Below are 27,584 nucleotides of genomic sequence, written 5' to 3' on the forward strand. Positions count from 1 at the left end.
CTGAAAGGGTGACAGAGACAGAAACCCTCACCACATTTAAAAAGTACTTGGAGGTGCACTTGAAGTGCCGTAACCTACAGGGCTACGGACCAAGAGCTGGAAAGTGGGATTAGGCTGGGTAGCTTTTTCGAGCAGCACGGATACGATGGGCCGAATGGTCTCCTTCTGTGCTGTAAATTTCTATGATTCTATGATAAAAAATTCCCTTGTTGAATATTATAGTGTTGTAGAGAGAGAGACAAATAGAAAGAACATGAGAAATAGCAGGAGTTGGCCCGAAGGCCCCTCGAGCCTGCTCCCAGCCATCCAGTAAGATCATGGCTGATCTTCGACCTTAGCTCCACTTTCCCGCCCGATCCCCAAAGTGACCCAAAAAAATCTATCGATCTCAGCCCTGAATATACTCAACGACTCAGCAGCCACAGCCCTCTGGGGCAGAGAATTCCAAAGATTCACCACCCTCTAGTGATGAAATTTCTCCTCGTCTCAGCCTGCCCTCTAACAGATCCCAGGGCATTAATCGAAGGAGAGCACGAGAGCTCGACCCAGTGTCGCTTAGCCAGCATCTCTGAAACAGATCACCTGGCCGTCAAGGTGGGGCCAAGTTGCAGGAAGTGGCGAGATATCTGGCACCTGGGTGGGGAGTCACGATCCCACATTCCAGCAGAAGCTGACACGCTCCCGTTACTGGTAAAACATATTGCTGGCCGAGTCCCAGAGCTATTTCTATCATGCCGCCCTGCGAACACCAGGTCACAGCTTCCAAAAAAAAAAAGGGGAATATAAATAGAACAGAAAACAGCAGCACCCGACGCTGTGTGTCTGGACAGATCACTGCAGTGCTGCCCACAACAGGCCTTAGCGAGTTACCGATGGGACTGACCCACCAGCTGGTCTGTTACATACAGGCTTGACACAAAGGAGGGCCTGCATTTATATAGCGCTTTTCACCACCTCGGGACGTCCCAAAAGGCTTTACAGTCAACGAAGTACTTTTCGAAGCATAGTCACTGTTGCGATGTGGGAAACGCAGCAGCCAATTTGCGCACAGCAAGCTCCCACAAGCAGCAATAAGATAACGACCAGAGATGTTGGTTGAGGGATAAATATTGTCCAGAACACTGAAAATAACTCCCCTTACTCTCCTTCGAAATAGTGCCCTGGGATCGTTTACATCCGAAGGAGAGGGCAGACGGGGCCTTGGTTTAACGTCTCATCTGAAAGACGGCACCTCCGACAATACGGCGCTCCACTGGAGGGTCAGCCTGGATTAGGTGCTTATGTCTCTGGAGTGGGACTTGAACACACAACCTTCTGACTCAGAGGTGAGAATGCTACCCACTGAGCCACAGTTGAACGTGGAGGCCAGAGTGTCTCGGAGACAGGAGGTGCAGACCAGCATTGGGTTATATACACGGCGAAGATAGACAGATTTCTGAGCGATAAGGGAATAAAGGGTTATGGGGAGCAGGCGGGGAAATGGAGCTGAGCCCATGATCAGATCAGCCATGATCTTATTGAGTGGCGGAGCAGGCTCGAGGGGCCTAATGGCCTACCCCTGCTCCTAGTTCTTATGTTTTTATACACACAGGCCCGAGTGCGTTAAACATTTTTGGCGTGATGGGAAGGGCCAGCATTTATTGCCCATCCCTTGGGAAGGTGGTGGTGAGCTGCGTTGTTGAACTGCTGCAGTCCGTGTGGTGAAGGTGCTCGCACAGTGCTGTTAGGGAGGGAGTTCCAGAATTTGGTCGCAGTGACAATGAAGGAACACAGACGGTGGTGTGGGGAGTGGGGGGGTTGGGTCACACATCAACTCAGAGCACGGTTCCTGCATTTTACAATCACCGACCCGATTGATGTATTTACCCCCCCCACCCCCGCTAACACAAAACTCTGCTTCACACGGTCCTCAGATTGCCATCGCTGATTGGATGTAGTCCTGGAGGTTTCATCACATGACCTCCAACCGCCCCTCCCCCGCACTCTCGCCATTGGTCGCTCCATCCTTGTGGTGCCCCGCCTCCCCGCATCCAATCGGAAAGCGAATACTCTTCATTACCCGATTGGATAAGACAATTTTTTAATGCCCCAATGACATTACTCCCACTGCTGGAAGCAAAGTCCCGGAGATTAGTCAATCCCTGGAGACTCCAGGGCTCTTCCGGCGAGTCGGTGTCGGTGACAGGATACGACCCGGGGGGGGGGGGGCAATTATGGGAGAGCAAAGGTTCATTCCAAGCTCAGTTATTTTATTCCAGTGGTGGCATGGCAGCCAGGTGGGGACAGGCGAGCTCCTGTGTGACGGTGTGTGTGGGGGGGAGGGGGAGGGTGACGGTGTGTGTGTGTGGGGGAGGGGGGCTGACAGTGTGTGTGTGGGGGAGGGGGAGGGAGTGACGGTGTGTGTGTGGGGGGAGGGAGGGTGACGGTGTGTGTGGGGGGAGGGGGGGGTGACGGTGTGTGTGGGGAGGGGGGGGGGTGACGGTGTGTGTGGGGAGGGAGGGAGGGAGGGGTGACGGTGTGTGGGGGGGGAGGGGGGGGGGAGGGAGGGGGGGGTGACGGTGTGTGGGGGGGGAGGGAGGGAGGGGGGGTGACGGTATGTGTGTGGGGAGGGGGGGGGGTGAAGGTATGTGTGTGGGGAGGGGGGGGAGGGAGGGGGGGTGACGGTGTGTGTGTGGGGGAGGGAGGGTGACGGTGTGTGTGTGGGGGAGGGAGGGTGACGGTGTGTGTGTGGGGGAGGGAGGGAGGAGGGGGGGTGACGGTGTGTGGGGGAGGGAGGGAGGGGGGGGGGGTGACGGTGTGTGTGGGGGGAGGGTGACAGTGTGTGTGTGGGGGGGAGGGGCGGGGGTGACGGTGTGTGTGTGGGGGAGGGAGGGTGACGGTGTGTGTGTGGGGGAGGGAGGGTGACGGTGTGTGGGGGGAGGGAGGGAGGAGGGGGGGTGACGGTGTGTGTGTGGGGGAGGGGGAGGGAGGGGGGGTGACGGTGTGTGGGGGGGGAGGGTGACAGTGTGTGTGTGTGGGGGAGGGGCGGGGGTGACGGTGTGTGTGTGGGGGAGGGAGGGTGACGGTGTGTGGGGGGGGGGGGGGAGGGAGGGGGGGGGCGACGGTGTGTGTGGGGGGGAGGGGGGGGAGGGAGGGGGGTGACGGTGTGTGGGGGGGGGGGGAGGGAGGGTGACGGTGTGTGGGGGGGGGGGGAGGGGAGGGGGGGTGACGGTGTGTGTGGGGGGGGGGGGAGGGAGGGTGACGGTGTGTGTGGGGGGGGGGGGGAGGGGGTGTGGTTCAGGAGACGAATGGTTGAGCTGCTGAAGTTTGGTTCCTCCAGCCTCCTGCAGATGTTTACAAATCTTTGGGTTGCTGTCACGAGATCACATCCTCGTCCTAGAACGTGCCGGCATGTCAACACGGAGCTGCCCTTTGCTGCCTGCCCCAGCCCAGTCAGTCTGCCAGGAGTGCGCAGGCAGTGTCGGGCTCAGTGCCCAGTCACAGGCTGAATGCGGGGGTGGGGCTCACACCCAGTGTGGGCAGAGGGCGATGGATGCTTCCCTTTCACCGACAATCAGCAGTACCCGAGACAGACCCTCAAATAAACCCAGCGCTAAAACCTCCCCCGCTCCACCCTCGTAAATCCTTCAGCATTCATCACGGAATGATACAGCACCAAAGGAAGCCATTCGGCCCATCGTTCCTGTCCCGGCTCTTTGACAGAGCTGTCCGATTACACCCCACCCCCTTCCCCATTGACCGGCACATTGCTCCTCTTCAAGTATTGATCCAATTCCCTTTTTGAAAGTTACTATTGAATCTGCTCCCACCGCCCTTTCAGGCAGCGCGTTCCTGAGCACAACACCTCGCTGCGTAAAAACATTTCTCCCCCTCCGGTTCTTTTGCTGTTACTCGACACCGAGCGAGCCGTATTGAGTTTGCCAACTGTCAGCAGATTGTGTGAGAAAGTTTACTCTCCATCGCTCACCAGCGGCGGCCATTCCTTCAGCTGCCTCGGCCCCAAGCTCTCGCACTTCCTCCCCAAACCTCTCCTCCTTTAAGACGCACCTTAAAACCCAGCTCTTTGACCAACCGGTCCTAATATCGTCATATGTGGCTCAGTGTCAAATGTCGTTTTGATAACGCTCCTGTGAAGCTTCTTGGCGCATTTTTATTTAATTAAAGGCGCTGTAGAAATGCAGGCAGGTGGGCAGAGGAAACGTTTCAAGGACACCCTCAAAGCCTCCCTGATAAAGTGCAACATCCCTACCGGCACCTGGGAATCCCTGGCCAAAGACCACCCAAAGTGGAGGGAGAGCATCCGGGAGGGCGCTGAGCACCTCGAGTCTCGTTGCCGAGAGCATGCAGAAACCAAGCGCAGGCAGCGGAAGGAGCGTGCGGCAAACCAGTCCCACCCTCCCTTTCCTTCAACCACTGTCTGTCCCACCTGTGACAGAGACTATAATTCCTGTATTGGACTGTACAGTCACCTGAGAACTCACTTTTAGAGTGGGAGCAAGTCTTCCTCGATTTCGAGGGACTGCCTATGATGATGATGATGATGATGCGACACTTCAAGTTGGTCCTTCAAGGCACAAGACCCCACCCCCATTATTACAAAATGGATTCATTCTGAATCTTGAAGCATGTGTACAATAGTGACTACAGTCGAAGTACTTCATGGGCTGTAAGGCGCTTTCGGACATCCGGTGGTCGTGAAAGGCGCTATATAAATGCAAGTCTTTCTTTCCTTTTAGGTGTAGGCCAACAGATATTTCAGATATTTACCCTTTCCTCTCCTGAAGGGATACAGTTCCATGGACACAAGGTAGAGAGGCGGAGGAATTCCAGAGTTTAGGGCCTAGGCAACAGAAGGTACGGCCACCAATGGTGGAGCGATTATAATCGGGGATGCTCAAGAGGTCAGAATTGGAGGAGTGCAGAGATCGAGAGGTTGCGGGGCAGGAGGAGATTATAGAGATAGGGAGGGGCGAGGCCATGGAGGGATTTGAAAACGAGAATGAGAATTTTGAAATCGAGGCGTTGCTTAACCGGGAGCCAATGTAGGTCAGCGAGCACAGGGGTGGTGGGTGAGCGGGACTTAGTGCGAGTTAGGACACGGGGCAGCGAGCACAGGGGTGGTGGGTGAGCGGGACTTGGTGCGAGTTAGGACACGGGGCAGCGAGCACCGGGGGTGGTGGGTGAGTGGGACTTGGTGCGAGTTAGGACACGGGGCAGCGAGCACCGGGGGTGGTGGGTGAGCGGGACTTGGTGCGAGTTAGGACACAGGGCAGCGAGCACAGGGGTGGTGGGTGAGTGGGACTTGGTGCGAGTTAGGACACAGGGCAGCGAGCACAGGGGTGGTGGGTGAGCGGGACTTGGTGCGAGTTAGGACACGGGGCAACAGAGTCATTCATGCGACTCACAACTGCTAACACTTCATGTTAACTGCTTTGACGCAACAATTTATAAACAACGTACCCGTGCTTATGTTGTTTGTGACCAGCTTGGCCTTCTGACTATTCATTTATTCACAAGGTTTATCAGAGTCTATTCACTACAGAAAAGAGAGATCATTACACGGAGATAATGGATATCGGAGAACAATTACAGGACGGCAATCTAATCAAAGGGTTGAAGTGAATTTAGACAGTCGCAGGAACAAAGTTCCACCAGTTTATAATGATTGCCCGAGGTGAGATAATTGCCTTGTAATGATCTCAGGGGTCAGGTTAGTGGAGGACCTTTGCCTTACGGATGTTTAGTGCAAGGCTCATGCTTTCGTACGCCTTGGTGAGGGTGTTGTCGATTGGTTGGAGTTCAGCCTCTGAATGTGCGCAGACGCAAGCGTCGTCTGTGTACTGTAGTTCGACGACAGAGAATGGGACGGTCTTGGATCTAGCCTGGAGGCGACGAAGGTTGAACAGGTTCCCACTGGTTCTGTAGTTTAGTCCCACTCCAGCGGGGAGAGATAGAACTCCGACACGGCAGGCGATCCCCCAGGTGGGCAGCTCCAAGGACACCCTCAAAGCCTCCCTGATAAAGTGCAACATCCCCACCGACACCTGGGAATCCCTGACCAAAGACCGCCCTAAGTGGAGGAAGAGCATCTGGGAGGGCGCAGAGCACCTCGAGTCTCGTCGCCGAGAGCGTGCAGAAATCAAGCGCAGGCAGCGGAAGGAGTGTGCGGCGAACCAGACTCCCCACCCTTTCCTTCAACCACTGTCTGTCCCACCTGTGACAGAGACTGTAATTCCCTTTTTGGTCTGTTCAGTCACCCGAGAACTCACTTTAAGAGTGGAAGCAAGTCTTCCTCGATTCCGAGGGACTGCCTACGATGATGATGATGATGATGATGAATGTTCTCAGGCCGGGCTGAGGCCTTCCATCGATACCAGTCGAAGCTGACCATTTGGAGGGGACGCTGGGTGGGGTGGGGGGGGGGGGGGGGGGTGGAGGGAGCAAGTGTTTTCTCCCCTCTTACCTCCGTGAGAAAGTCCCTGGATTCTCAGAGTTTCTCCACATCAGCCGCCCGCTTCAATCAGACGGAGATTTGAAAACACACGCTGTTCCTTTTGAATCAACGGGGTAGATTTTGACTTTGAGAGATAGTGTTCGTTTTTAAAAAAAAATTCGTTCCTGGGATGTGGGCGTCGCGGGCAAGGCCGGCATTTATTGCCCGTCCCTAATTGCCCCTCGAGAAGGTGGTGGTGAGCCGCCTTCTTGAACCGCTGCAGTCCGTGTGGTGAAGGTGCTCCCACAGTGCTGAATGGAGGGAGTTCCAGGATTTTGACCCAGCGACGAAAAAACAGCGATATATTTCCAAGTCAGGATGGTGTGCGACTCGGAGGGGAATGTGGAGCTGGTGGTGTTCCCATGCGCCTGCTGCCCTTGTCCTTCTAGGCGGTATAGAGGTCGCGGGTTTGGGAGGTGCTGCCGAAGAAACCTTGGCGAGTTGCTGCAGTGTATCCTGTAGACGGTGCACACTGCAGCCACGGTGCGCCGGTGGTGGAGGGAGTGAGTGTTGAAGGTGGTGGATGGGGGGTGCCCCATCAAGCGGCCTGCTTTGTCCTGGATGGTGTCGAGCTTCTTGTGTGTTGTGGGAGCTGTAACTCCTCCAGGCAAGTTTGAGGGATCACATCAGCGAGTGGAGTCGGAAAAACTGAACGGCTTTTTAAAAACCCAGAGAGCCGGAAGTTCTCCGGTTCGATTGCCGCTCGTGGTCCGACATTCAACCACAGGCTCTGGGTCAGAGAGCGGGGTCCCGCTCCCGATTGTTAGCCAGTGATTCCCAGGTGTCGGTGGGGATGCTGCACTCGATGTTGCAGTCGATTCCCGCTGCATCGACGCAAGGGGAGGATGGGGCTGCCCGCGGACATTCCATCGGCGCTCGCTCACAGGCGGAGTACGTGAGCTGGGCTGTGGGGGGGGGGACGGGGACTCGCGAGCGGAGGCGAGACAGAGGCGAGCAGCCAGCTGAGCTTCCGGCCCCACATCCTCCCCTTCGCCCAGACTCCCACCTCCCCAACATCGCCCGTCTCCGCTCATCCACTGCCGAAACCCTCACCCGTCATCTTCAGACTCGACTATCCCAAACGCTCTCCTGGTCGGCCTCCCATCCTCCGTAAACTTGAGCTCATCCAAGTCTCCGGAGCCCCGTGTCCGAGCTCGCGCCAAGTCCCGCTCACCCATCACCCCGTGCTCGCTGACCTCTCCTGGTCCGGCAACGCCTCGATTTTAAAATTCTCCCCATCCTCGTGTTCAAATTCCTCAATGGCCTCCCGTCCCCTCCTGATAATTGTATCCCCCTCCAGCCCTACTACCTACCGAGGGGCTCTGCGCTTCTCCGATTCCGGCCTCTTGAGCATCCTGGATTTTAACCGTTACACCAATTGGCGGCCGTGCCTTCAGCTGCCTGGGCCTCCCCCCCAGAGTTCTGGGCTTCCCTCCCTGCACCTCTTCCCCCTCTTTCTCCTCCTTTAAGACGCTCTGCAAAACCTCCCTCCTTGACCAAGCCTTCGGTCACCTGTCCCAATATCTCCACATGGCTCGGTGTCACATTCTGCTCGATAACGTTTCTTGGGGCCATTGTTTCCTTTCGTTATTCCCCCAGAGTGTGTGGCCCCTTTAAGAGGCTGCGTGGCCCCTTTAAGAGGCTGCGTGGCCCAAAAGTGCCGCGCGCATGCGTGTTTCTTCCCGTTTGAAAATCGGCGAACTGGCTGCAGGGGAGCTGCAATGCTTTGCCCGGCCGCGAAGCTCAATGGGAACATTGCGCGGGACGTCTCACTACGTCACAGGCGCTATACAAACGCAAGCTGCTGTTATTGTGGGGAGTGCGTTCCCTGACTGCTCACCCAAAGCCGACCCCTGCTCCTATTTCTTATGTTATTTTCTCGGCCCTGTCCCGTCGCTCGAGCCTGCTCCGCCATTCAATAAGATCGCGCCTGATCCGATCATGGGCTCAGCTCCACTTCCCCGCCCGCTCCCCCAAACCCTTTATTCCCTTATTGCTCAAAAATCTGTCTATCTCTGCCTTAAATATATTCAATGACCCAGCCTCCAGAGCTCTCTGGGGCAGAGAACTCCACAGAGGTTTACAACTCTCAGGAGAAAAAAAATTCCTCGTCATCTCCGTTTTAAATGGGCGGCCCGTTATTCTGAGACTGAGCCCCGGAGAAGGCCGAGAAGGACAGAGAGGATTCACAGAGCGTTCAGCTGGAGCCGAGCAGGACCACTGGCACTGCCCGCTACCCAGTGCGTCCACCAATCACAGACTTTAAATAGACACGGTTAATTGGGTCAATGGAGGGGGAACGCCCCAGCTGGCAGTCGGCTCACAAACAAACGGGATTACACGACTGACGGACGGCCACACAATGGATAAGCAACAAAAATATAAAGTCCCGAATAACAAGCCTTCAGATAAATAAATAAATAAAAGGATGGGGGATTCGGGAACACGAGCCAAATACTCCAGCCTGCAGTTTTTAAAAAAATGTAAAACACTGGGTGAAGTCAGGTCGGAGGGAGGCACCCGGTTGCTAGGAGACACGGTACGGGGGCACGGGCCCGATCGGGTCGGCTCAGTCGGTGCTGGGGTTGAACTGCCCAACGGTGCAGGGGCAGCTCACCGGCCCACGAGGCCAAGCCACAACTCTCCAAATATGTTCAGGGATATGGCCCAGACTGGCCCCGGTGGGAGTTGGAGCTCACCCACCCACCATCAACCCCCCCACCCCACATTCCCCCCCCCCTCACCCCCCTATCCCACCGCCCTTCCATCCTATCTCCCCATATCCACCCCCTTCCCCACACACACCCCCCCCCCCTTCCCCCACACACACACCCCACTTCCCCACCCCACACACACCCCCCCCACTTCCCCCCCCCCCAACCACACCCACTTCCCCCCCCCCCCAACCACACACACACTTCCCCCCCCCCAACCACACACACCCCCCCACCACCCAACCACACACACCCCCCCACCCCACCACACACCCCCCACAACACACCCCACCACACCACACCCCCCCCCCACCCCACCACACCCACCAACCCCCCCCCCACCCCACCACACCCACCAACCCCCCCCCCACCCCACCACACCCACCAACCCCCCCCCCACCCCACCACACCCACCAACCCCCCCCCCACCCCACCACACCCACCAACCCCCCCCCCACCCCACCACACCCACCAACCACCCCCCCACCCCACCACACCCACCAACCCCCCCCCACCCCACCACACCCACCAACCCCCCCCCACCCCACCACACCCACCAACCCCCCCCCCCACCCCACCACACCCACCAACCCCCCCCCCACCCCACCACACCCACCAACCCCCCCCCCCACCCCACCACACCCACCAACCCCCCCCCACCCCACCACACCCACCAACCCCCCCCCCACCCCACCACACCCACCAACCCCCCCCCCACCCCACCACACCCACCAACCCCCCCCCCACCCCACCACACCCACCAACCCCCCCCCCACCCCACCACACCCACCAACCCCCCCCCCACCCCACCACACCCACCAACCCCCCCCCCACCCCACCACACCCACCACCACACACAGCCCCCCACCACACCCCACACAGCCCCCCACCACACACACATCCCCCCACCCCCAACACACACACCCCCCACCCCCAACACACACACACACACCCACCCCCAACACACACACACACACCCACCCCCAACACACACACACACACCCACCCCCAACACACACACACACACCCACCCCCAACACACACACACACACCCACCCCCAACACACACACACACACCCCCAACACACACACACACACCCCCAACACACACACACACACCCACCCCCAACACACACACACACACCCACCCCCAACACACACACACACACCCACCCCCAACACACACACACACACCCCCAACACACACACACACACCCCCAACACACACACCCCCAACACACACACACACCCCCACCCCCAACACACACACACACACACCCCCCTCCACCCCCAACACACACACACACACACACACCCCCACCCCCAACACACACACACCCCCAACACACACACACCCCCCCCCCACCCCCAACACACACACACACCCCCCCACCCCCAACACACACACACCCCCCCACCCCCAACACACACACACACCCCCCCACCCCCAACACACACACACACCCCCCCACCCCAAACACACACACACACACCCCCACCCCCAACACACACACACACACCCCCACCCCCAACACACACACACACACCCCCACCCCCAACACACACACACACCCCCAACACACACACACCCCCCCCCACCCCCAACACACACACACCCCCCCCACCCCCAACACACACACACCCCCCCCACCCCCAACACACACACACCCCCCCCACCCCCAACACACACACACCCCCCCCCACCCCCAACACACACACACCCCTCCCCACCCCCAACACACACACACCCCCCCCACCCCCAACACACACACACACCCCCCCCACCCCCAACACACACACACCCCCCCCACCCCCAACACACACACACCCCCCCCACCCCCAACACACACACACACCCCCCACCCCCAACACACACACACCCCCCCCACCCCCAACACACACACACCCCCCCCACCCCCAACACACACACACACCCCCCCACCCCCAACACCCCCACACACCCCCACCCCCAACACACACACACCCCCCCACCCCCAACACACACACACCCCCCCCACCCCCAGCTTTGTGACGAGGGGGGCTCACATTTGCACACAGCTGCAGTCGGAGCAGCGTTTGTTTTTCTCTGCTGCCGTGAGATTTGCATAAAGCTGTGTTGAGGCTTGCTCGCTGGCTACACGCACATCAGGAGCAATCCAGCTCATCCCCCGGGGCTGCACCATCCTCTAAACAACACAGACTCCTCTCTCGACAGCCATCGACAAACCAGGCTTTTCGCAGTTTTCCTCTTAAAAATACATTTGCCATTTGTAGATCTGACTGGGATGTCTTTTTTTAAAAAAAATAACTCTCATTGGTCTTTGGACGATAGGTACAGGAGGAGGCCATTCAGCCCCTCGAGCCTGCTCCGCCATTCAATGAGATCATGACTGATCTGATCATGGACTCAGGTCCACTTCCCTGCCCCCCCCCATAATCCCTGATCAGTTAAGAAACTGTCTATTTCAGTCTTAAATCCATTCAATGTCGCGACTTCCACAGCTCTCTGAGGCAGTGAATTCCACAGATTTACAACCCTCTGAAAAGAAATTCCTCCTCGTCTCAGTTTTAAATGGGCGGCCCCTTATTCTAAGACTATGCCCCCCCAGCACCCGGTGCCCGGAATGGTTGCCGATTGGCCTTTGATGGTATGAGCCACCTGTACCAGGCCCAGAGCTCGCCCATGCGCCAGGCGGGAATCTCCCCGGGCCGCGGGGGGTCTCCCGTCACTCTCTGCGCTCGCCGCTGCGATTCTTACCTGCGTGCAGTTCAAGGGAAGCTGGAAGCACTCCCCCCCCCCCCCCCCCCCAACCCCGCCGCTCCCAGGGACCCCGCGCTTCCCCCCACGCCCCCCCCCTCGACCCCGGGGTACCCCGGACCCCAGGGGACCCCCCCCCCCCCGACCCCGGCTGCAGTGCAGAAAATGCTTTAAAATATCAACAACTTTTATTTATATAGCGCCTTTAACGTAGTAAAACCTCCCAAGACGCTTCACAGCAGTATTGTAAAGGCAAAAAAATAAATCTGATACCGAGCGAGATAAGAAGAAATGACGCCAGATGACCAAAAGCTCGGTCAAAGAGGTAGTAAAAAGTCCCGAAGCACTTCACAGGAGCGACAAACAAAATTGGGAGAGCGAGCCACAACAATGGCTGAAGGGTCGATGTGCAACAAGGCCCAGATTGAAGGCGATTGGTCCTTTTGCCAGAGACGACACGAGGAGAAACCTTTTTACGCAGCGAGTGCTTAGGATCGGAAATGCACTGCCTGATATGGGGAAGGAGCGGGGGAGGTCAGACTGGATTGATGGGCTGAATGGCCTCCGTCTGTGCTGGTCAAAAAGAGAGGTAGGTTTTAAGGAGCGTCTTAAAGGGGAGAGAGGCGGCGAGGTTTAGGGAGGGAGTTCCGGAAGGCACAGGGGACAAAACCCTGTAAAATGATGGGCCGTTGCTGTTCCCTGGAAAGAGACAACACCACTCCGCGAAGGAGGTAAAAATAAAGGTACTGCAGCAACAATGGAATTAGATTGGTGGCCTTCCAACTCTCCGCTTATAGAATCATCAAAATCTACAGCACAGAAAGAGGCCACTTGGCCCATCGAGTCCGTGCCGGCTGATAAAAGCTATCCGGCCTAATCCCACTTTCCAGCTCTTGGTCCGTCGCCCTGTAGGTTACGACACTTTAAGTGCACATCCAAGTATGTTTTTAAAAATGTGAAGGTTTCTGCCTCTACCACCCCTTCACCCTCTGGGTGAAAAAAAACTCCCTTCAATTCCTTTACCAATTACTTTAAATCTATGCCCCCTGGTTGTTGACCCCTCTGCTAAAGGAAATCGGTCCGTCCTATCCACTCTATCCAGGCCCCTCATAATGTTATACACCTCAATTAGGTCTCCCCTCAGCCTCCTCTGTTCCAAAGAAAACAACCCCAGCCCCCCTAATCTTTCCTCGTAGCTAGAATTCCAGTCCAGGCAACCTCCTCGTAAATCTCCCCTGTACCCTCTCTAGTGCAATCGCATCCTTCTTTTAATGTGGTGACCAGAACTGCACGCAGTACTCCAGCTGTGGCCTAACTAGTGTTTTATACAGTTCAAGCATAACCCCCCCTGCTCTTGTTATTCTGTGCCTCGGCTAATAAAAGGCACTTAAAAACTTCCCTCAACGATTCGGCAACAGGAAAAGTCTAACCGGACAATGATTTCTTTTTCCAGGAAGGTTGTATCTTTTGTTCCCAGCCTCTCTTCTTGGGCAAACCTGGGCAACAGTGGCAGCATTCTCGCCTCGGAGTCAGGAGGTCGTGGGTTGAAGTCCCGCTCCAGAGACTCGAGCACGAAAATCACGGCCGACCCATCAGTGCAGTGCTGAGGGAGTGCCCCTCGAGCCTGACCCCACCGTTCAATGAGATCACGGCTGATCTTCGACATAAGCTCCACTTTCCCGCCCGCTCCCCATATCCCTGGATTCCCTTAGTGCCCAAATATCTATCGATCTCAGTCCTGAATATACTCAGCGACTCAGCCCTCTGCAGCAGAGAATTCCAAAGATTCACAACCCCTGAGTGAACAGATTCCTCCCCATCTCGGGTCCTAAAGGGGAGTTATCGCCGGTGTCCTGGGCCAATATTTATCCCTCAATCAACATCACAAAAAAGATTATCTGGACGTTATCACGGTGCTGTTTTTGGGAGCTTGCTGTGCGCAAATTGGCTGCTGCATTTCCCACATTACAACAGTGACTACACACCAAAAGTACTTCATCGGCTGCAAAGCGCTTTGAAACATCCAGTGGTCGTGAAAGGCGCTATATAAATCCAAGTCTTTCTTTGCTAAATGGCCGACCGCTTATCTGGAGACCATGCCCCTAGTTCTAGACTCTCCAGCCGGGAGAAACAGACTGTGTCCTTCCTCCGTGAGGTGTCTTTAAACACGGGGGGGTTTATAAAGCTGCGAGTGGGGCTGTTCCTTGTTTCCCCTCGTACGGTTGTCTTCTGGCAGTCATACAGCCCAGTTGGAATCTCTGCGTTCCCCCGCCACCCCACCCCCCCCCCCCCACACCACTCTCCCCCCTCCCACCCAGCAAACGTCTCCCTTTAACTACACAAGATGTCATCTTGGGGGCTGGCCTTGGTGATAAAGTGGGAGTTGTGTCACTTTGATGAACGTCAGTGCCCCGAGAGCTGGAAGAGCATGTAGTTCAGCGTTTGTTTTAAGCGTGCCTCCGACAATCACCCCCCACAACCCCATCTACATTTCAGTTGAGCCTCGGTACAGGAAATTAAAGACCCACTTTGTCTGGGTGAGAAGAAGGGGCCTTTGTGTCGGGGTGGATTGCGCCCTCCCTCTCTGCAGCTGCCGACTGTTCAAACACACTTTACAAACTGAACTTTGAGTCGGTACCAACAGTTTGTACAATCCCCTCCCCCCCCCCCCCCCTCCCTGTGCCACAGACAGTACCATAGCTACGGGGGGGGGGGGGTGAGGGGTGGGGGGGGCAAAATTAAGCCGCTCGGTAATTGTAAATCACCACGTTGGGGGGCTCGAACTCTGCCTATGTTGCTCATCTGCAGTCTGTTTAGAATGGCCTGCGTCTGTGTGTGTGTCTCTGTGCACACGTCTGTCTCAGTCTGTGCACACGCATGTCTGTGCGTGCGTCTCTACGTACACAGGCGCACGTGTCTGTGCGTGTGTCTCTGCGCACACGCGTGTCTCTCTGTATGACTGCGCGCGTCTTCTCTCCCACTGCATCCAACCCGGGCACTGCACTGCTCTGCTCTTCCCTGTGATTCCCCCAAGTTATTTTCCTCTCTGTTTGTGTCTGAGTTTTCTAAACTTTAATTCCTTGCAGGCAGATGCATTGTTCAGCAACAGGTACTTGTATGACCTCACGTTTACGGAGGTAGAGCGGGGGAAGTCTGCCAGGAGTGCATTGGAATAGTCAAGTCTAAAGACGTAACAAAAGCATGGATGAAGGTTTCAGCAGCAGAAAAGCCGAGGCAACGGAGACGGGCAATGTTATGGAGGTGAATATAGGCGCAATTTCATTAAGAAGTACTGCATTTATATAGCGCCTTTCACCTTAGGGCATCCCAAAGTGCTTTACAGCCAATGAAGTGACTGTTACTGTTGTACTGCAGGAAAACACGGCAGCCAATTCGCGCACAGCAAGCTCCCATAAACAGCAATTAGACAACGACCGGGTAATCTGTTTTGAATGATGTTGATTCAGGGATGATTATTGGGCAGGGCACTAGGGAGAAATCCCTTGCTCTTCCAGGAACAGCGGCCGTGGGATATTTTACATGCACCCGAGAGAGCAGTCGGGGCCTCGGTTTAACATCTCATCTGAAAGACGGCACCTCCGACAGTGCAGCACTGCCTCAGCACTGCACTGGGAGTGTCAGCCTGGATTTTGTGCTCAAGACCCTGGGGTGGGACTTGAACCCACGACCTTCTGACTCAGAGGCGAGAGTGCTATGCACCGAGCCACATGTTTGGCACGTTTTATTAAACACTCTCTTACATTCAACAATAAAATAAAAAGTTGTGTGGCGGCAAATAAATCTTTCCGGCCCAGAATAAACGGCTCACAATAAAACTGTTGATTCCGTCACGTTCTCTGGCCGGTCAAGGAGGGTGTTAAGAGGATTTCACCAGCTTAACATGCCCAGCTTCTGAAAGCAAATAAACACACATGGATCCACAGGGGTATCCAGTGTACTGAAGTTTCTGACTCCTGATCTCTGCTCTATTAATAACTCAACGACAGCAGAGCAGCGATGTACTGAATATCAGCCCGCACGCTCCTCTGTTTGCTTGTCCCTGGTTGACTGGTTTAGTCGCCACCCATTTATCTTTTAAATTAACAAAGTATTTCCCCCACGTCTTGTTTCACCGATCGTGCTCGTTCGCTTCTATCTTGCTTTTCCCGCGGCTCCTGGCTTGTGTCCGGGCACAGTTAGTTCTGTGGGTATCTTGGTTGCAGCACTGACCCAGAGGTCGCGCACTCAGAACAGCAAGTAGCCGAATCGAGGCTGGATTAAAATCCGGTGCCAGGGAAGATGCCGGAAGCTGCCCGATCGTGGAGACAACGCTAAGAAGAATGCAAGACTTGCATTTATATAGCGCCTTTCATGACCTCAGGGCGTCTCAAAGCGCTGTACAGTCAATCAAGTGCTTTTGAAGTGTAGTCACTGTTGTAATGTGCGAAACGCGGCAACCAATTTGCGCACAGCAAGCTCCCACACACAGCGATGAGATAAATGACCCAGATCATCTGGGGGTTTTTTTGGTTATGTTGATTGAGGGATAAATATTGGCCAAGGACATCGGGGATAACTCCCCTGCTCTTCGAAATAGCGCCGTGGGAACTTTTACATCCACCCGAGAGCGCAGACGGGGCCTCAGTTTAACGTCTCATCCGAAAGACGGCACCTCCGACAGTGAGGCGCGCCCTCAGCACTGCACTGGGAGTGTCAGCCTAGAGGCTTGAACCCACAACCTTCTGACTCAGGAGGCGAGAGTGCTGCCCATTGAGCCACATCTGACACGTCAAGGCTGTCCGAATATCTGAATACGTGGCACGGTGTCAAATTATGTCTAATAACACTCCTGTGAAGTGGCTTGGCCAGACAAATACAACAGGGTGCTCTCGAGAAGACGTAGGCCCACATTAACTGTATTCCACCTTAAGACTAGCAGAATAATGGCGTTACGACTCTGTGCAGTCACCCACTGTCCTAGATTTATAAATCAACACAATGAGCCAAGTACAGAAAGTGTACAGATTCCGAGCGGAATTAAACGGCTGCTCATCCCTGTCTGTAATGATCAGCCTCACGGCAGATCTCAGCAGCTCTTTATAAGCACCAGTCTCTCGGCTTCAAGTCATTACCAGATTACAGGGGCCAATCGATAAGACGGTCACTGGACGGGTGGGTGTTATTGCTGGAGCTGTGTGCAGTCCCACCTGCTCAGATTCCCCTCGACGGTTCAGAGGGTGGGTGGAACTGCTTCAATCCCCGGGCCACGCCGAGTTAGTAGATTTGACCGCCGAGATGATGCGCTCAAGGCCCGAAATGGGGGTCGAACCCACGACCTTTGAGACCAGACACAGAACAGTTACCAAACCAACACCGACACTCAGTGCGAGCAATTAAAATGTGAAGCTCGTAGGGAACGAGTGCTTTGTGTGTGAAGTGCATCCCTTCCCACGACTCACGGGGCTACCTTTGACATGTGCATGACACTATCTTTATATTTCAACCACCTGCATTTATATAGCACCTTTAGTGGGGTTAAAAAGGCCCCAATCATTCACAGGAGCAGCAGACAAAATTTGACACCACGCCACATAAAGACAGACTTGCATTTATATAGCACCTTTCACGATCACCACCGGACGTCCCAAAGCAATTTACACCAATGAAATACTTTTATCGAAGTGTGGTCACTGTTGTAATGTGGGAAACGCAGCAGCCAAATTGTGCACAGCAAGCTCCCACCAACTGCAATGTGATAATGACCTAGATAAGCTGTTTGTGATTTTGGTTGAGGAATAAATATTGGCCCAGGGCAAAAGGAGATGTTAGGACAGGTGTCCAAATGCTTGATTAAAGAGGTAGGTTTTAAGGAGCAACTTAAAGGAGGAGAGAGTTGAGGAGAGGCGGAGAGGTTTAGGGAGGTGTAATGTACGCACCGGAGAGTATGCCCACAGGTTTGTGGATTAGTTGCATTGAGTGGATTAGCCAGTCATGTGATGTTCACAAGACTCAATAAAACCCCAGTCAGCTGGATCTAGGTCATCCACGATGAGGTATGCAGTTGTGAGCCTAGTGGATGAACTGGTAATGTGTAGTGTGATTGTTCATTATCATTATCATCACAGGCAGTCCCTCAGAATTGAGAAAGACTTGCTTCCTCTCTTAAAAAGTGAGTCCTTAGGTGGCTGAATAGTCCAATGCGAGAAACCACAGTCCCTGTCAGAGATGGGACAGACTGTGTTTGAAGGAAAGGGTGGGTGGGGAGTCTGGTTTGCCGCACGCTCCTTCCGCTGCCTGTGCTTGATTTCTGCATGCTCTCGGCGACGAGACTCGAGGTGCTCAGCGCCCTCCCGGATGCACTTCCTCCACTTAGGGCGGTCTTTAGTCAGGGACTCCCAGGTGTCGGTGGGGATGTTGCATTTTTTCAGTTAAATTGTTATACCATTGTTAATAAGCCAACTAGTTCTTAGCAGCAATGTGTTGCTACGAATTCTTAAGTAAAGAACCCATAAAGCAAATACGTTACTGGAGGGAATTCCAGAGCTTAGGCCGATGAAGGTAGTTGGTGACAAGTGTGGGCGATAGAGCCAGGTGGGTATCATCGCTCCCACTCTCCCACCCAGCAAGCAAATGCTCCTGAACTGTAAACGCTGGAGTCAGGAATTCTCTCGGCCGCTGGGAAATCCTGTATGGATTTGTCCAGCTCAACGTTGTGGCTGCTCGGGCTGCCCATTCTGGCTCGGTCTCGCTGCTGGCTCACCTCCCCCTCCCCACCCTGGGATGTTTTGCATTTGTACAATTGTCACAAAGCACAAGTAGCACACATCAGGGGTCAGACACAGGCCACCAGCCTCCTGGCCCACATACACCACACCACACACACACACACCCCCCCCCAAGCCTAGCCTCTCCTGTATCCACTGGCACTTGAACCTCTCCAACAAGCCCTCGCATGGCAGATTAAGACAGACTTGCATTTATAGAGCGCCTTACACGACCACTGGACGTCGCAAAGCGCTTCACAGCCAATGGAGTACTTTTGGAGGGTAGTCACTGTTGTAATGTAGGAAACGCGGCAGCCAATTTGCACACAGCAAGCTCCCACAAACAGCAATGTAATAATGACCCAGATAATCTTTGTTATTGATGAGGGATAAATATCGGCCAGGACAACCGGGGATAACTCCCCTGCTCTTCTTCGAAATAGTGCCATGGGATCTTTTACATTCACCCGAGAGCAGACGGGGCCTCGCTTTAACATCTCATCTGAAAGACGGCACCTCTGACAATGCAGCACTCCCTCAGCACTGCACTGGAGTGTCAGCTTAGATTTTTGTGGTCGTCCTTGGAGTGGACTCAGAGGTGAGAGTGCCACAGCTGACATTAAATCTGACGCCAGTCCTGATGCAAAGTGCAGTCATTTTATCCCCCATCTTCACTCACGTGGTCAGATTGAAGTCTGACCACAACCCTACCATAGGAACAGGGGGAGGCCACTCAGCCCCTTGATTCTGCCATTCAATTAGCTCAGGCTGATCTGTATCTTAACTCCATCTACTTGCCTTAGTTCTGTAACCCTCAATACCCCCGCTTAACAAAACCTCAGCTTGGAAATTTCAATTGACCCTTCCGAGTCAACAGCCTTTCGGAGAGAGTTCCAGATTCCACTGCCCTTTGTATGAAGAAGGGTTCCTCACATTACCCTTGAAGAGTTTGGCTCTGGTGGTTTTTTAAAAAAAAACTCATTCACAGGTTGTGGCATTTACTACCCATCCCTAACTGCCCTCGAGTGGCTTACTGTGGATGAGGAGTGACATACAGGCCAGACCGGGTAAGGACGGGGTGGGATTTGATCTCGTGTCTCCGGATCATTAGCCCAGGCCTCTGGATTACTGGCCCGGTAACATAACCAATCATCAGAGGCAGTCCCTTGGAATCGAGGAAGACTTGCTTCCACTCTTAAAAACGAGTTCTTAGGTGGCTGAACAGTCCAATACGAGAACCACAGTCTCTGTCACAGGTGGGACAGATAGTCGTTGAGGGAAGGGGTGGGTGGGACTGGTTTGCCGCACGCTCCTTCCGCTGTCTGCGCTCGATTTCTGCACGCTCTCGGCGACGAGACTAGAGGTGCTCGGCGCCCTCTCGGATGCACTTCCTCCACTTAGGGCAGTCTTTGGTCAGGGACTCCCAGGTGTCAGTGGGGATGTCGCACTTTATCAGAGAGGCTTTGAGGGTGTCCCTGTAACGTTTCCTCTGCCCACCTGGGGATCGCTTGCCGTGTCGGGAGTTCTGAGTAGCGCGCTTGCTCTGGGAGCGTTAAGGTTTTGCACCTCGTCGCGTCTCGGTTGCGAGTCAGCAGATGCAACGCAGCTGTACACCGCCAAACCTTTTGGCCAGGACACCAGGGAGAACTTCCCTGCTCTTCGAAATAGTGCCACGGGATCTTTTACATCCACGCGAGGGGGCAGACAGGGCCTCGGTTTAACGACTCATTCTGGACTCCCCCACCAGAGGAAATAGTCTGTCTGTCTCTCTCTCTCTACCCTGGCAATTCCTTCAATCAGCTTAACCACCTCCGTTCGATTGGCTCCCACGGTTTCCATACTTTTTGAAAACCGGTTCACTTTACAATCCTGCACTGCCGACGGTGAGATCGTGCGATCAAAGGCAGAGTGTCCGGACACCGGCGGCAGCTTGGCTCACAGGGTCCCCTCCCACCTCTGGAGTCGGGTCACCCTGCTCCTCGCCCTGTTCCGGGCTCCGGGCCCCGAGCAGGTAAATCCAGGCCGACACCGCAGTGCGGCAGTGATCGAGGCGTCGGCCCTCAGACGGGTCGTTAAATTGGGATTCCCATCTTCCTGCTCGGGTAGGGGTTAAAGGGTCCTGTGGTCCGAGGTGACGGAGGAACAAAGCGGCTCTTCCAGTGTCCAGAACAACAATCCTCCCCCAACCAACACCAGGGGCCAGTGACCAGTTAGCGGACGCTTTTTGGGATCTTGCCGTATGGCTGCTGTGTTGTCCTCCCTCAGCAAACCTGACAGCAATTCATTGTATGGGAAGTGCCTGGGGCTGTTTCAGAGTGATGCAATAAAGTGGTTTCTGAAGGCAAGCCTTTCTTTTTCTTAAAGCCAAACTTAACATCTGTTTGGTGACAGCAGCCAAGTGTGCCATGAATTACTGGAGAGTGGGAAATACGGAGACCAAACTCCCCGAACATGGAGCCTTGAGAATCCCTTGGTGAGGGGGAAGGGCTGCGGGCAAGCAGGGCAAAGGGCCATCTCATCAGTAAGCAGGTGCGGGTACTAACACTGATGGGAAGAACGCACGACTAAGTGAAATGACCGACAGATTTAGGACCCAGAGAGGGTGCAGTCAGGAGATCGCCCGTCCCAGAGAGGCAAGTCCCCAGAAGAAGCCTCTCACCTCCTGGACAACAAGTATGTCACGCAGGAAGTTCAGGAGACTCAATGGAATCAGCAACAACTTGTATTTATATAGCGCCTTTAATGTAGTGAAACGTCCCAAGCCGCTTTACAGGAGTATTAGGAGATTCAAAATTTTGACACCGAGCTGCGTAAGTAGAAATTAATGCAGGTGACCAAAAGTTTGATCAAAGAGGTAGGGTGTAAGGAGCACCTTGAAGGAGGAAAAAAGAAAGAGAGAAGTCGAGAGGTTTAGGGAGGGAATTCTAGAGCTTGGGGCCCAGGCAACAGAAGGCACGGCCACCAATGGTTGAGTGATGATAATCAGGGATGCTCAGGAGAACAGAATTAGAGGAGCGCAGATAATTCGGAGGTTGTGGGGCTGGAGGAGATTACAGAGATAGGGAGGGGCGAGGCCGTGGAGGGAATTTGTAAATAAGGATGAGAATTTTGAAATCGAGGCGTTGCGTAACCGGAAGCCAATGTGCACAAGGGGTGGTGGGTGAGTGGGACTTGGTGAGAGTTCGGACACGGGACAGCCGAGTTTTGGATCACCTCGAGTTTACACAGGGTAGAACGTGGGAGGTGGACCACTTGCTGCGACTTCGGGAGGGAACCCTGGTCCTTGGCCAACCTGCATTGGATTCAACTGAAAGAGAAGACACTGGGATAACAGCCAGGCGGATCACGATAGCAGTCCCACCTGTCACGATACATCTATAATAGTTGGGTCTATTGAACGCCCCATGTGCAATCCAAATGGGAAACGCAAGATACAGATATAAGTCTCTAAATTAATTGTGACCCCAGTTAAGGACTTATTTCCACTCCGAGCACATTGTCGTCCAACAGCCACGGGTGTGGCTTTGGTAACACTATTTTACGCACGGACTCTCATTCCAGTGCAAACACCCTGCATACACTCATACAATACAGGTAACTTCACATGTGTATATTTACTTAGCGAACCTCTCCCACCGTTCAGTAACCAAGGAAGTAACAATCAAAAAACACTTGCATGCTCTGCCTTTCACCTTCCCATTGTACCAACAAAAAAGGTTCAAGTTCACGTGCATGCACTGTGCTCATACTGAGACCACATGCCCGGCTGTGTCGATTACCCGTTGCCCCGGGAACGGCTGTGTGACTCAGCACCACACCACACGGTACACTTACCCACGGTGGGAGCAAATTATTGCATTCGAAACCACCGGAGAAACATTTAAATCGGGGAACGGTAGCGTAGTGGTTCTGTTACTAAACCAGTAATCCAGCGGCCTGGACGAATGAGCGGGTAAACGCAAGCTCAAACCCCACCATGGCAGCTGGGGAATTTAAATTCAGTTAATTAAATAAATAAGCTAGCATCAGTGATGGAACGACCAGATTGTTGTGAAAACCTGACCGGTTCACTAATGTCCTGCAGGGAAAGAAATCTGCTGCCCTTACCCGGTCTGGGCCGATATGTGACTCCAGACCCACAGCAATGTGACTGACTCTTAACTTCCCTCTGAAATGGCGGCTCACCACCACCTTCGCGGGGGGCAGTTAGGGATGGGCAATAAATGCCGGTATTGGCAGCGGCACCCACATCCCGTGAATCCATTAAATTTGTTTTGTGGCAGGCATCTATTGAGGTTCGAAGCACCCTCAACCCCCCCAGCCAATCACAACACTCCCCCTCTCACCCCACCCCCAACCATGGCAACACTCCCTCCTCCTCCTCCTCCTCATGGCAACACTCCCTCCTCCTCATCCTCCTCCTCCTCCCCATGGCAACACTCCCTCCTCCTCCTCCTCCTCCTCCTCCCCATGGCAACACTCCCTCCTCCTCCTCCTCCTCCTCCTCCTCCCCCCCCCCCCCCCCCATGGCAACACTCCCTCCTCCTCCCCCCCCCATGGCAACACTCCCCCCTCTTCCTCCTCCTCCCCCCCATGGCAACACTCCCTCCTCCTCCCCATGGCAACACTCCCTCCTCCTCCCCATGGCAACACTCCCTCCTCCTCCCCATGGCAACCCTCCTCTTCCTCCGCATGGCAACACTCCCTCCTCCTCCTCCCCATGGCAATCTCCTCCTCCCCATGGCAACACTCCCTCCTCCTCCTCCTCCTCATGGCAACACTCCCTCCTCCTCCTCCTCCCCATGGCAACACTCCCTCCTCCTCCTCCTCCTCCTCCTCCTCCTCCCCATGGCAACACTCCCTCCTCCTCCTCCTCCCCATGGCAACACTCCCTCCTCCTCCTCCTCCCCATGGCAACACTCCCTCCTCCTCCTCCCAATCGCAACACTCCCTCCTCCTCCTCCTCCTCCTCCTCCCCATGGCAATACTCCCTCCTCCTCCTCCTCCTCCCCATAGCAACACTCCCTCCTCCTCCTCCTCCTCCTCCTCCCCACGGCAACACTCCCTCCTCCTCCTCCCAATGGCAACACTCCCTTCTCCTCCTCACCCCCATGGCAACACTCACTCCTCCTCCTCCCCATGGCAACACTCCCCCCTCTTCCTCCTCCTCCTCCTCCTCCTCCTCCTCATGGCAACACTCCCTCCTCCTCCCCCCCCATGGCAACACTCCCTCCTCCTCCTCCTCCTCCCCATAGCAACACTCCTCCCTCCTCCTCCTCCCAATGGCAACACTCCCTCCTCCCTCCCTCCACCCCATGGCAACACTCCCTCCCTCCTCCTCCTCCTCCTCCCCATGGCAACACTCCCTCTTCCTCCGCCTCCCCACGGCAACACTCCCTCCTCCTCCCCATGGCAACACTCCCTCCTCCTCCTCCTCCTCCTCCTCCTCCCCATGGCAACACTCCCTCTCCTCCTCCTCCTCATGGCAACACTCCCTCCTCCTCCTCCTCCCCCCCCATGGCAACACTTCCTCCTCCTCCTCCTCCTCCCAGCAACACTCCCTCCTCCTCCTCCTCCTCCTCCTCCCCCCCCCCCCCCCCCATGGCCACACTCCCTCCTCCTCCTCCTCCTCCTCCTCCTCCTCCTCCCCATGGCAACACTCCCTCCTCCTCCTCCTCCCCCCATGGCAACACTTCCTCCTCCTCCTCCTCCTCCTCCTCCTCCCCATGGCAACACTCCCTCCTCCTCCCAATGGCAACACTCCCTCCTCCTCCTCCTCCCCCATAGCAACACTCCCTCCTCCTCCTCCCAATGGCAACACTCCCTCCTCCTCCTCCTCCTCCTCCTCCTCCTCCTCCTCCACCCCATGGCAACACTCCCTCCTCCTCCTCCTCCTCCTCCCCATGGCAACACTCCCTCCTCCTCCGCCTCCCCACGGCAACACTCCCTCCTCCTCCCCATGGCAACACTCCCTCCTCCTCCTCCTCCCCATGGCAACACTCCCTCCTCCCCTCCTCATGGCAACACTCCCTCCTCCTCCTCCTCCTCCCCCCCCCCATGGCAACACTTCCTCCTCCTCCCAGCAACACTCCCTCCTCCTCCTCCTCCTCCTCCCCATGGCAACACTCCCTCCTCCTCCCAATGGCAACACTCCCTCCTCCTCCTCCTCCTCCTCCTCCTCCTCCCCATGGCAACACTCCCTCCTCCTCCTCCTCCCCATGGCAACACTCCCTCCGCCTCATGGCAACCCTCCTCCTCCTCCCCATGGCAACCCTCCCTCCTCCTCCTCCTCCCCCCCATGGCAACACTCCCTCCTCCTCCTCCTCCCCATGGCAACACTCCCTCCTCCTCCTCCTCCTCCTCCTCCTCCTCATGGCAACACTCACTCCTCCTCCCCATGGCAATACTCCCACCTCCTCCTCCTCCCCATGGCAATACTCCCTCCTCCTCCTCCTTCTCCCCCCCATGGCAACACTCCCTCCTCCTCCTCCTCCCCATGGCAACACTCCCTCCTCCTCCCCATGGCAACACTCCCTCCTCCTCCCCATGGCAACACTCCCTCCTGCTCATCCCCATAGCAACACTCCCTCCTCCTCCGCCCCATGGCAACACTCCCTCCTCCTCCGCCCCATGGCAACACTCCCTCCTCCTCCTCCCCATGGCAACACTCCCTCCTCCTCCTCCTCCTCCTCCTCCTCCCCATGGCAACACTCCCTCCTCCTCCTCCACCTCCCCATGGCAACACTCCCTCCTCCTCCTCCACCTCCTCCTCCTCATGGCAACACTTCCTCCTCCTCCTCCTCCTCCTCCCCCCCCCCATGGCCACACTCCCTCCTCCTCCTCCTCCTCCTCCTCCCCATGGCAACACTCCCTCCTCCTCCTCCTCCTCCTCCTCCTCCTCCTCCTCCCCCCCCCCCCCATGGCAACACTCCCCTCCCCCCACATTTCAGTAAAGTGCCGATGAGGTGGGTACCTTTGAGATGAGCTCGTCGTGGTTGGCGAGGTGGGCCCGGCAGTGGATGCAGCTGTACGTCCTGTGGCAGGTGGGCAGGTAGGCCTGGAATGTCTTGGACCTCGTCATCTTCACCATGGGGCCCGCCGGACGCAGTGCGAACTCGGGGCTGCTCCACGAGGCACTCAGGCAGGTCGGTTCACACGGGAAACACTGGAGCACGCAGGTGAAGGCCGTGGTGTGACGGACGGGCGGTGTGGCGAGATTCCACACGCTGCTGGGCACCAGGGAGGGGGGGGTAGGGGTGGGGGGGGGGGGGGGGGGGCTGTGGGAAGGCCACTGGCCTTGGAGAGAGGGGGGGCCCAAAGGTCAACCAACCTGGCACAGAGAGAACCATTGGTTAGTGTGGTAGAGAGAGACAGTAATCACTCTGGCCCATAGCGCCAGCTCCTACAACAACACGGGAGCAGGAGGCGGCCATTCGGCCCCTCGAGCCTGCTCCACCATTTAATGAGATCATGGCTGATGTTTGACCTCAACTCCACCTTCCCGCTCAATCCCCATATCCCTTGATTTCTCTACACTCCAAAAATTTATCCCCCTCCTCCTTGAATACACAGCTCTCTGGGTCAAAAGAATTCCAGAGATTCACAACCCTCTGAGTGAAGAAATTTCTCCTCATCTCTTCCCTAAATGGCCGACCCCTTGTCCTGAGACTGTGACCCCCTGGTTCTAGACTCTCCAGCCCGGGGGAAACATCCTCTCAGCATTTACCCTGTCAATCCCCCTCAGAATCTTGTATGTTTCAATGAGATCGCCTCTCATTCTTCTAAACTCACCATCCCCAGCCTACTGACTCCAATTAGTGCTCCCATGGCAACGGCCGTCACTGGGGGTTCAGTGCAAAGAGCGGATGTGTAAAATATACAATACACCCACTTCAATCTGTTGCCAAAGGCTGAAGGGCCAATAACCAGAGGACACAGATTTAAGGTGATCAGCAAATTGAACCAGAGGCGACATGAGGAGAAACCCTTTTTATGCAGAGTATTTATGATTTGGAACGCACTGCTCGATAGGGCGGTGGATACAGATCCAATTGCAGCCTTCAACCAGGAATTGGATAAATACCTTGAGAAAAAAAATTGCAGGAATTTGAGGAAAGAGTGGGGAGTGGGACTAACTGGATTGCTCTTTGAAAGGCCGGTGCAGACTCGATGGGCCGAATGGCCTCCTCTTGTGCGGTACGATTCGATGATTTGATGGAAATGCGAAGAACTGTGAGCCGTGCCCCTTCCAAACGCAGGCCCGATGCGATCACTCAGGTGAAAAACACCTGGGGGGGGGGGGGGGGGGAGAGGGGGACACACGGAGGGGTGCTCTTATGACTGGAGCAATCCGAGATGTTGAATCGAGTGGATCGCTGAAGTGAAGTGGTTTAAGTGTGATTCTCTTTCCTCCCCCTCCCCCCCCCACCCCCACCCCCCGTGCAGTCTTGGTACAGAGATGCAAAAGCAGCCAAGGGAGGGAACTAATTGGAAAACACTTTCAAAAGAGGCAAAATAAACCAAATGGTCTCCAGCATGCACTGCCTCATTCTACAACACTGAGTAACAACACTGACAGCGTAGGACCACACCAGGTCAAGTGGCTGCGAGTGTGACTATCCTGGCAATGGGCAGAGCCACGGCAAGAGAGGAGGGAGAGGAGAGCAGAGCAGAGATTGAGAGAGCCCACACCCAAGCCGAGGGTTTTGGGGAGCGGGCATTGAAGTGGAGCTGAGGCCAGGATCAGATCAGATCAGCCACAATCTTAGTGAATGGCGGAGCAGGCTCGAGAGGCCGAATGGCCTACGACTACTTATGTCCTTCTGGCAGCCAGCCCAGCGAGGGTTACAGCCAGA

At 55.6% G+C, this 27,584-nt stretch overlaps 1 protein-coding gene across 1 annotated transcript in view; it reads right to left on the minus strand.

Annotated features, from left to right (window-relative positions):
• ypel2a (yippee-like 2a) overlaps positions 1–25,916 on the minus strand; it is a 39,058-nt gene extending 13,142 nt beyond the window's left edge. Inside the window, exon 1 of the mRNA XM_070858046.1 lies at positions 25,703–25,916. Coding sequence (XP_070714147.1) covers positions 25,703–25,819 — 117 coding nt within the window. The 5' untranslated portion in view covers positions 25,820–25,916. The remainder of the gene's footprint in view (positions 1–25,702) is intronic.
• Between the last annotated feature and the right edge of the window lie 1,668 nt (positions 25,917–27,584).

Source organism: Pristiophorus japonicus, chromosome 16, assembly GCF_044704955.1.
Source record: "Pristiophorus japonicus isolate sPriJap1 chromosome 16, sPriJap1.hap1, whole genome shotgun sequence".
Lineage (NCBI taxonomy): Eukaryota > Metazoa > Chordata > Chondrichthyes > Pristiophoridae > Pristiophorus > Pristiophorus japonicus.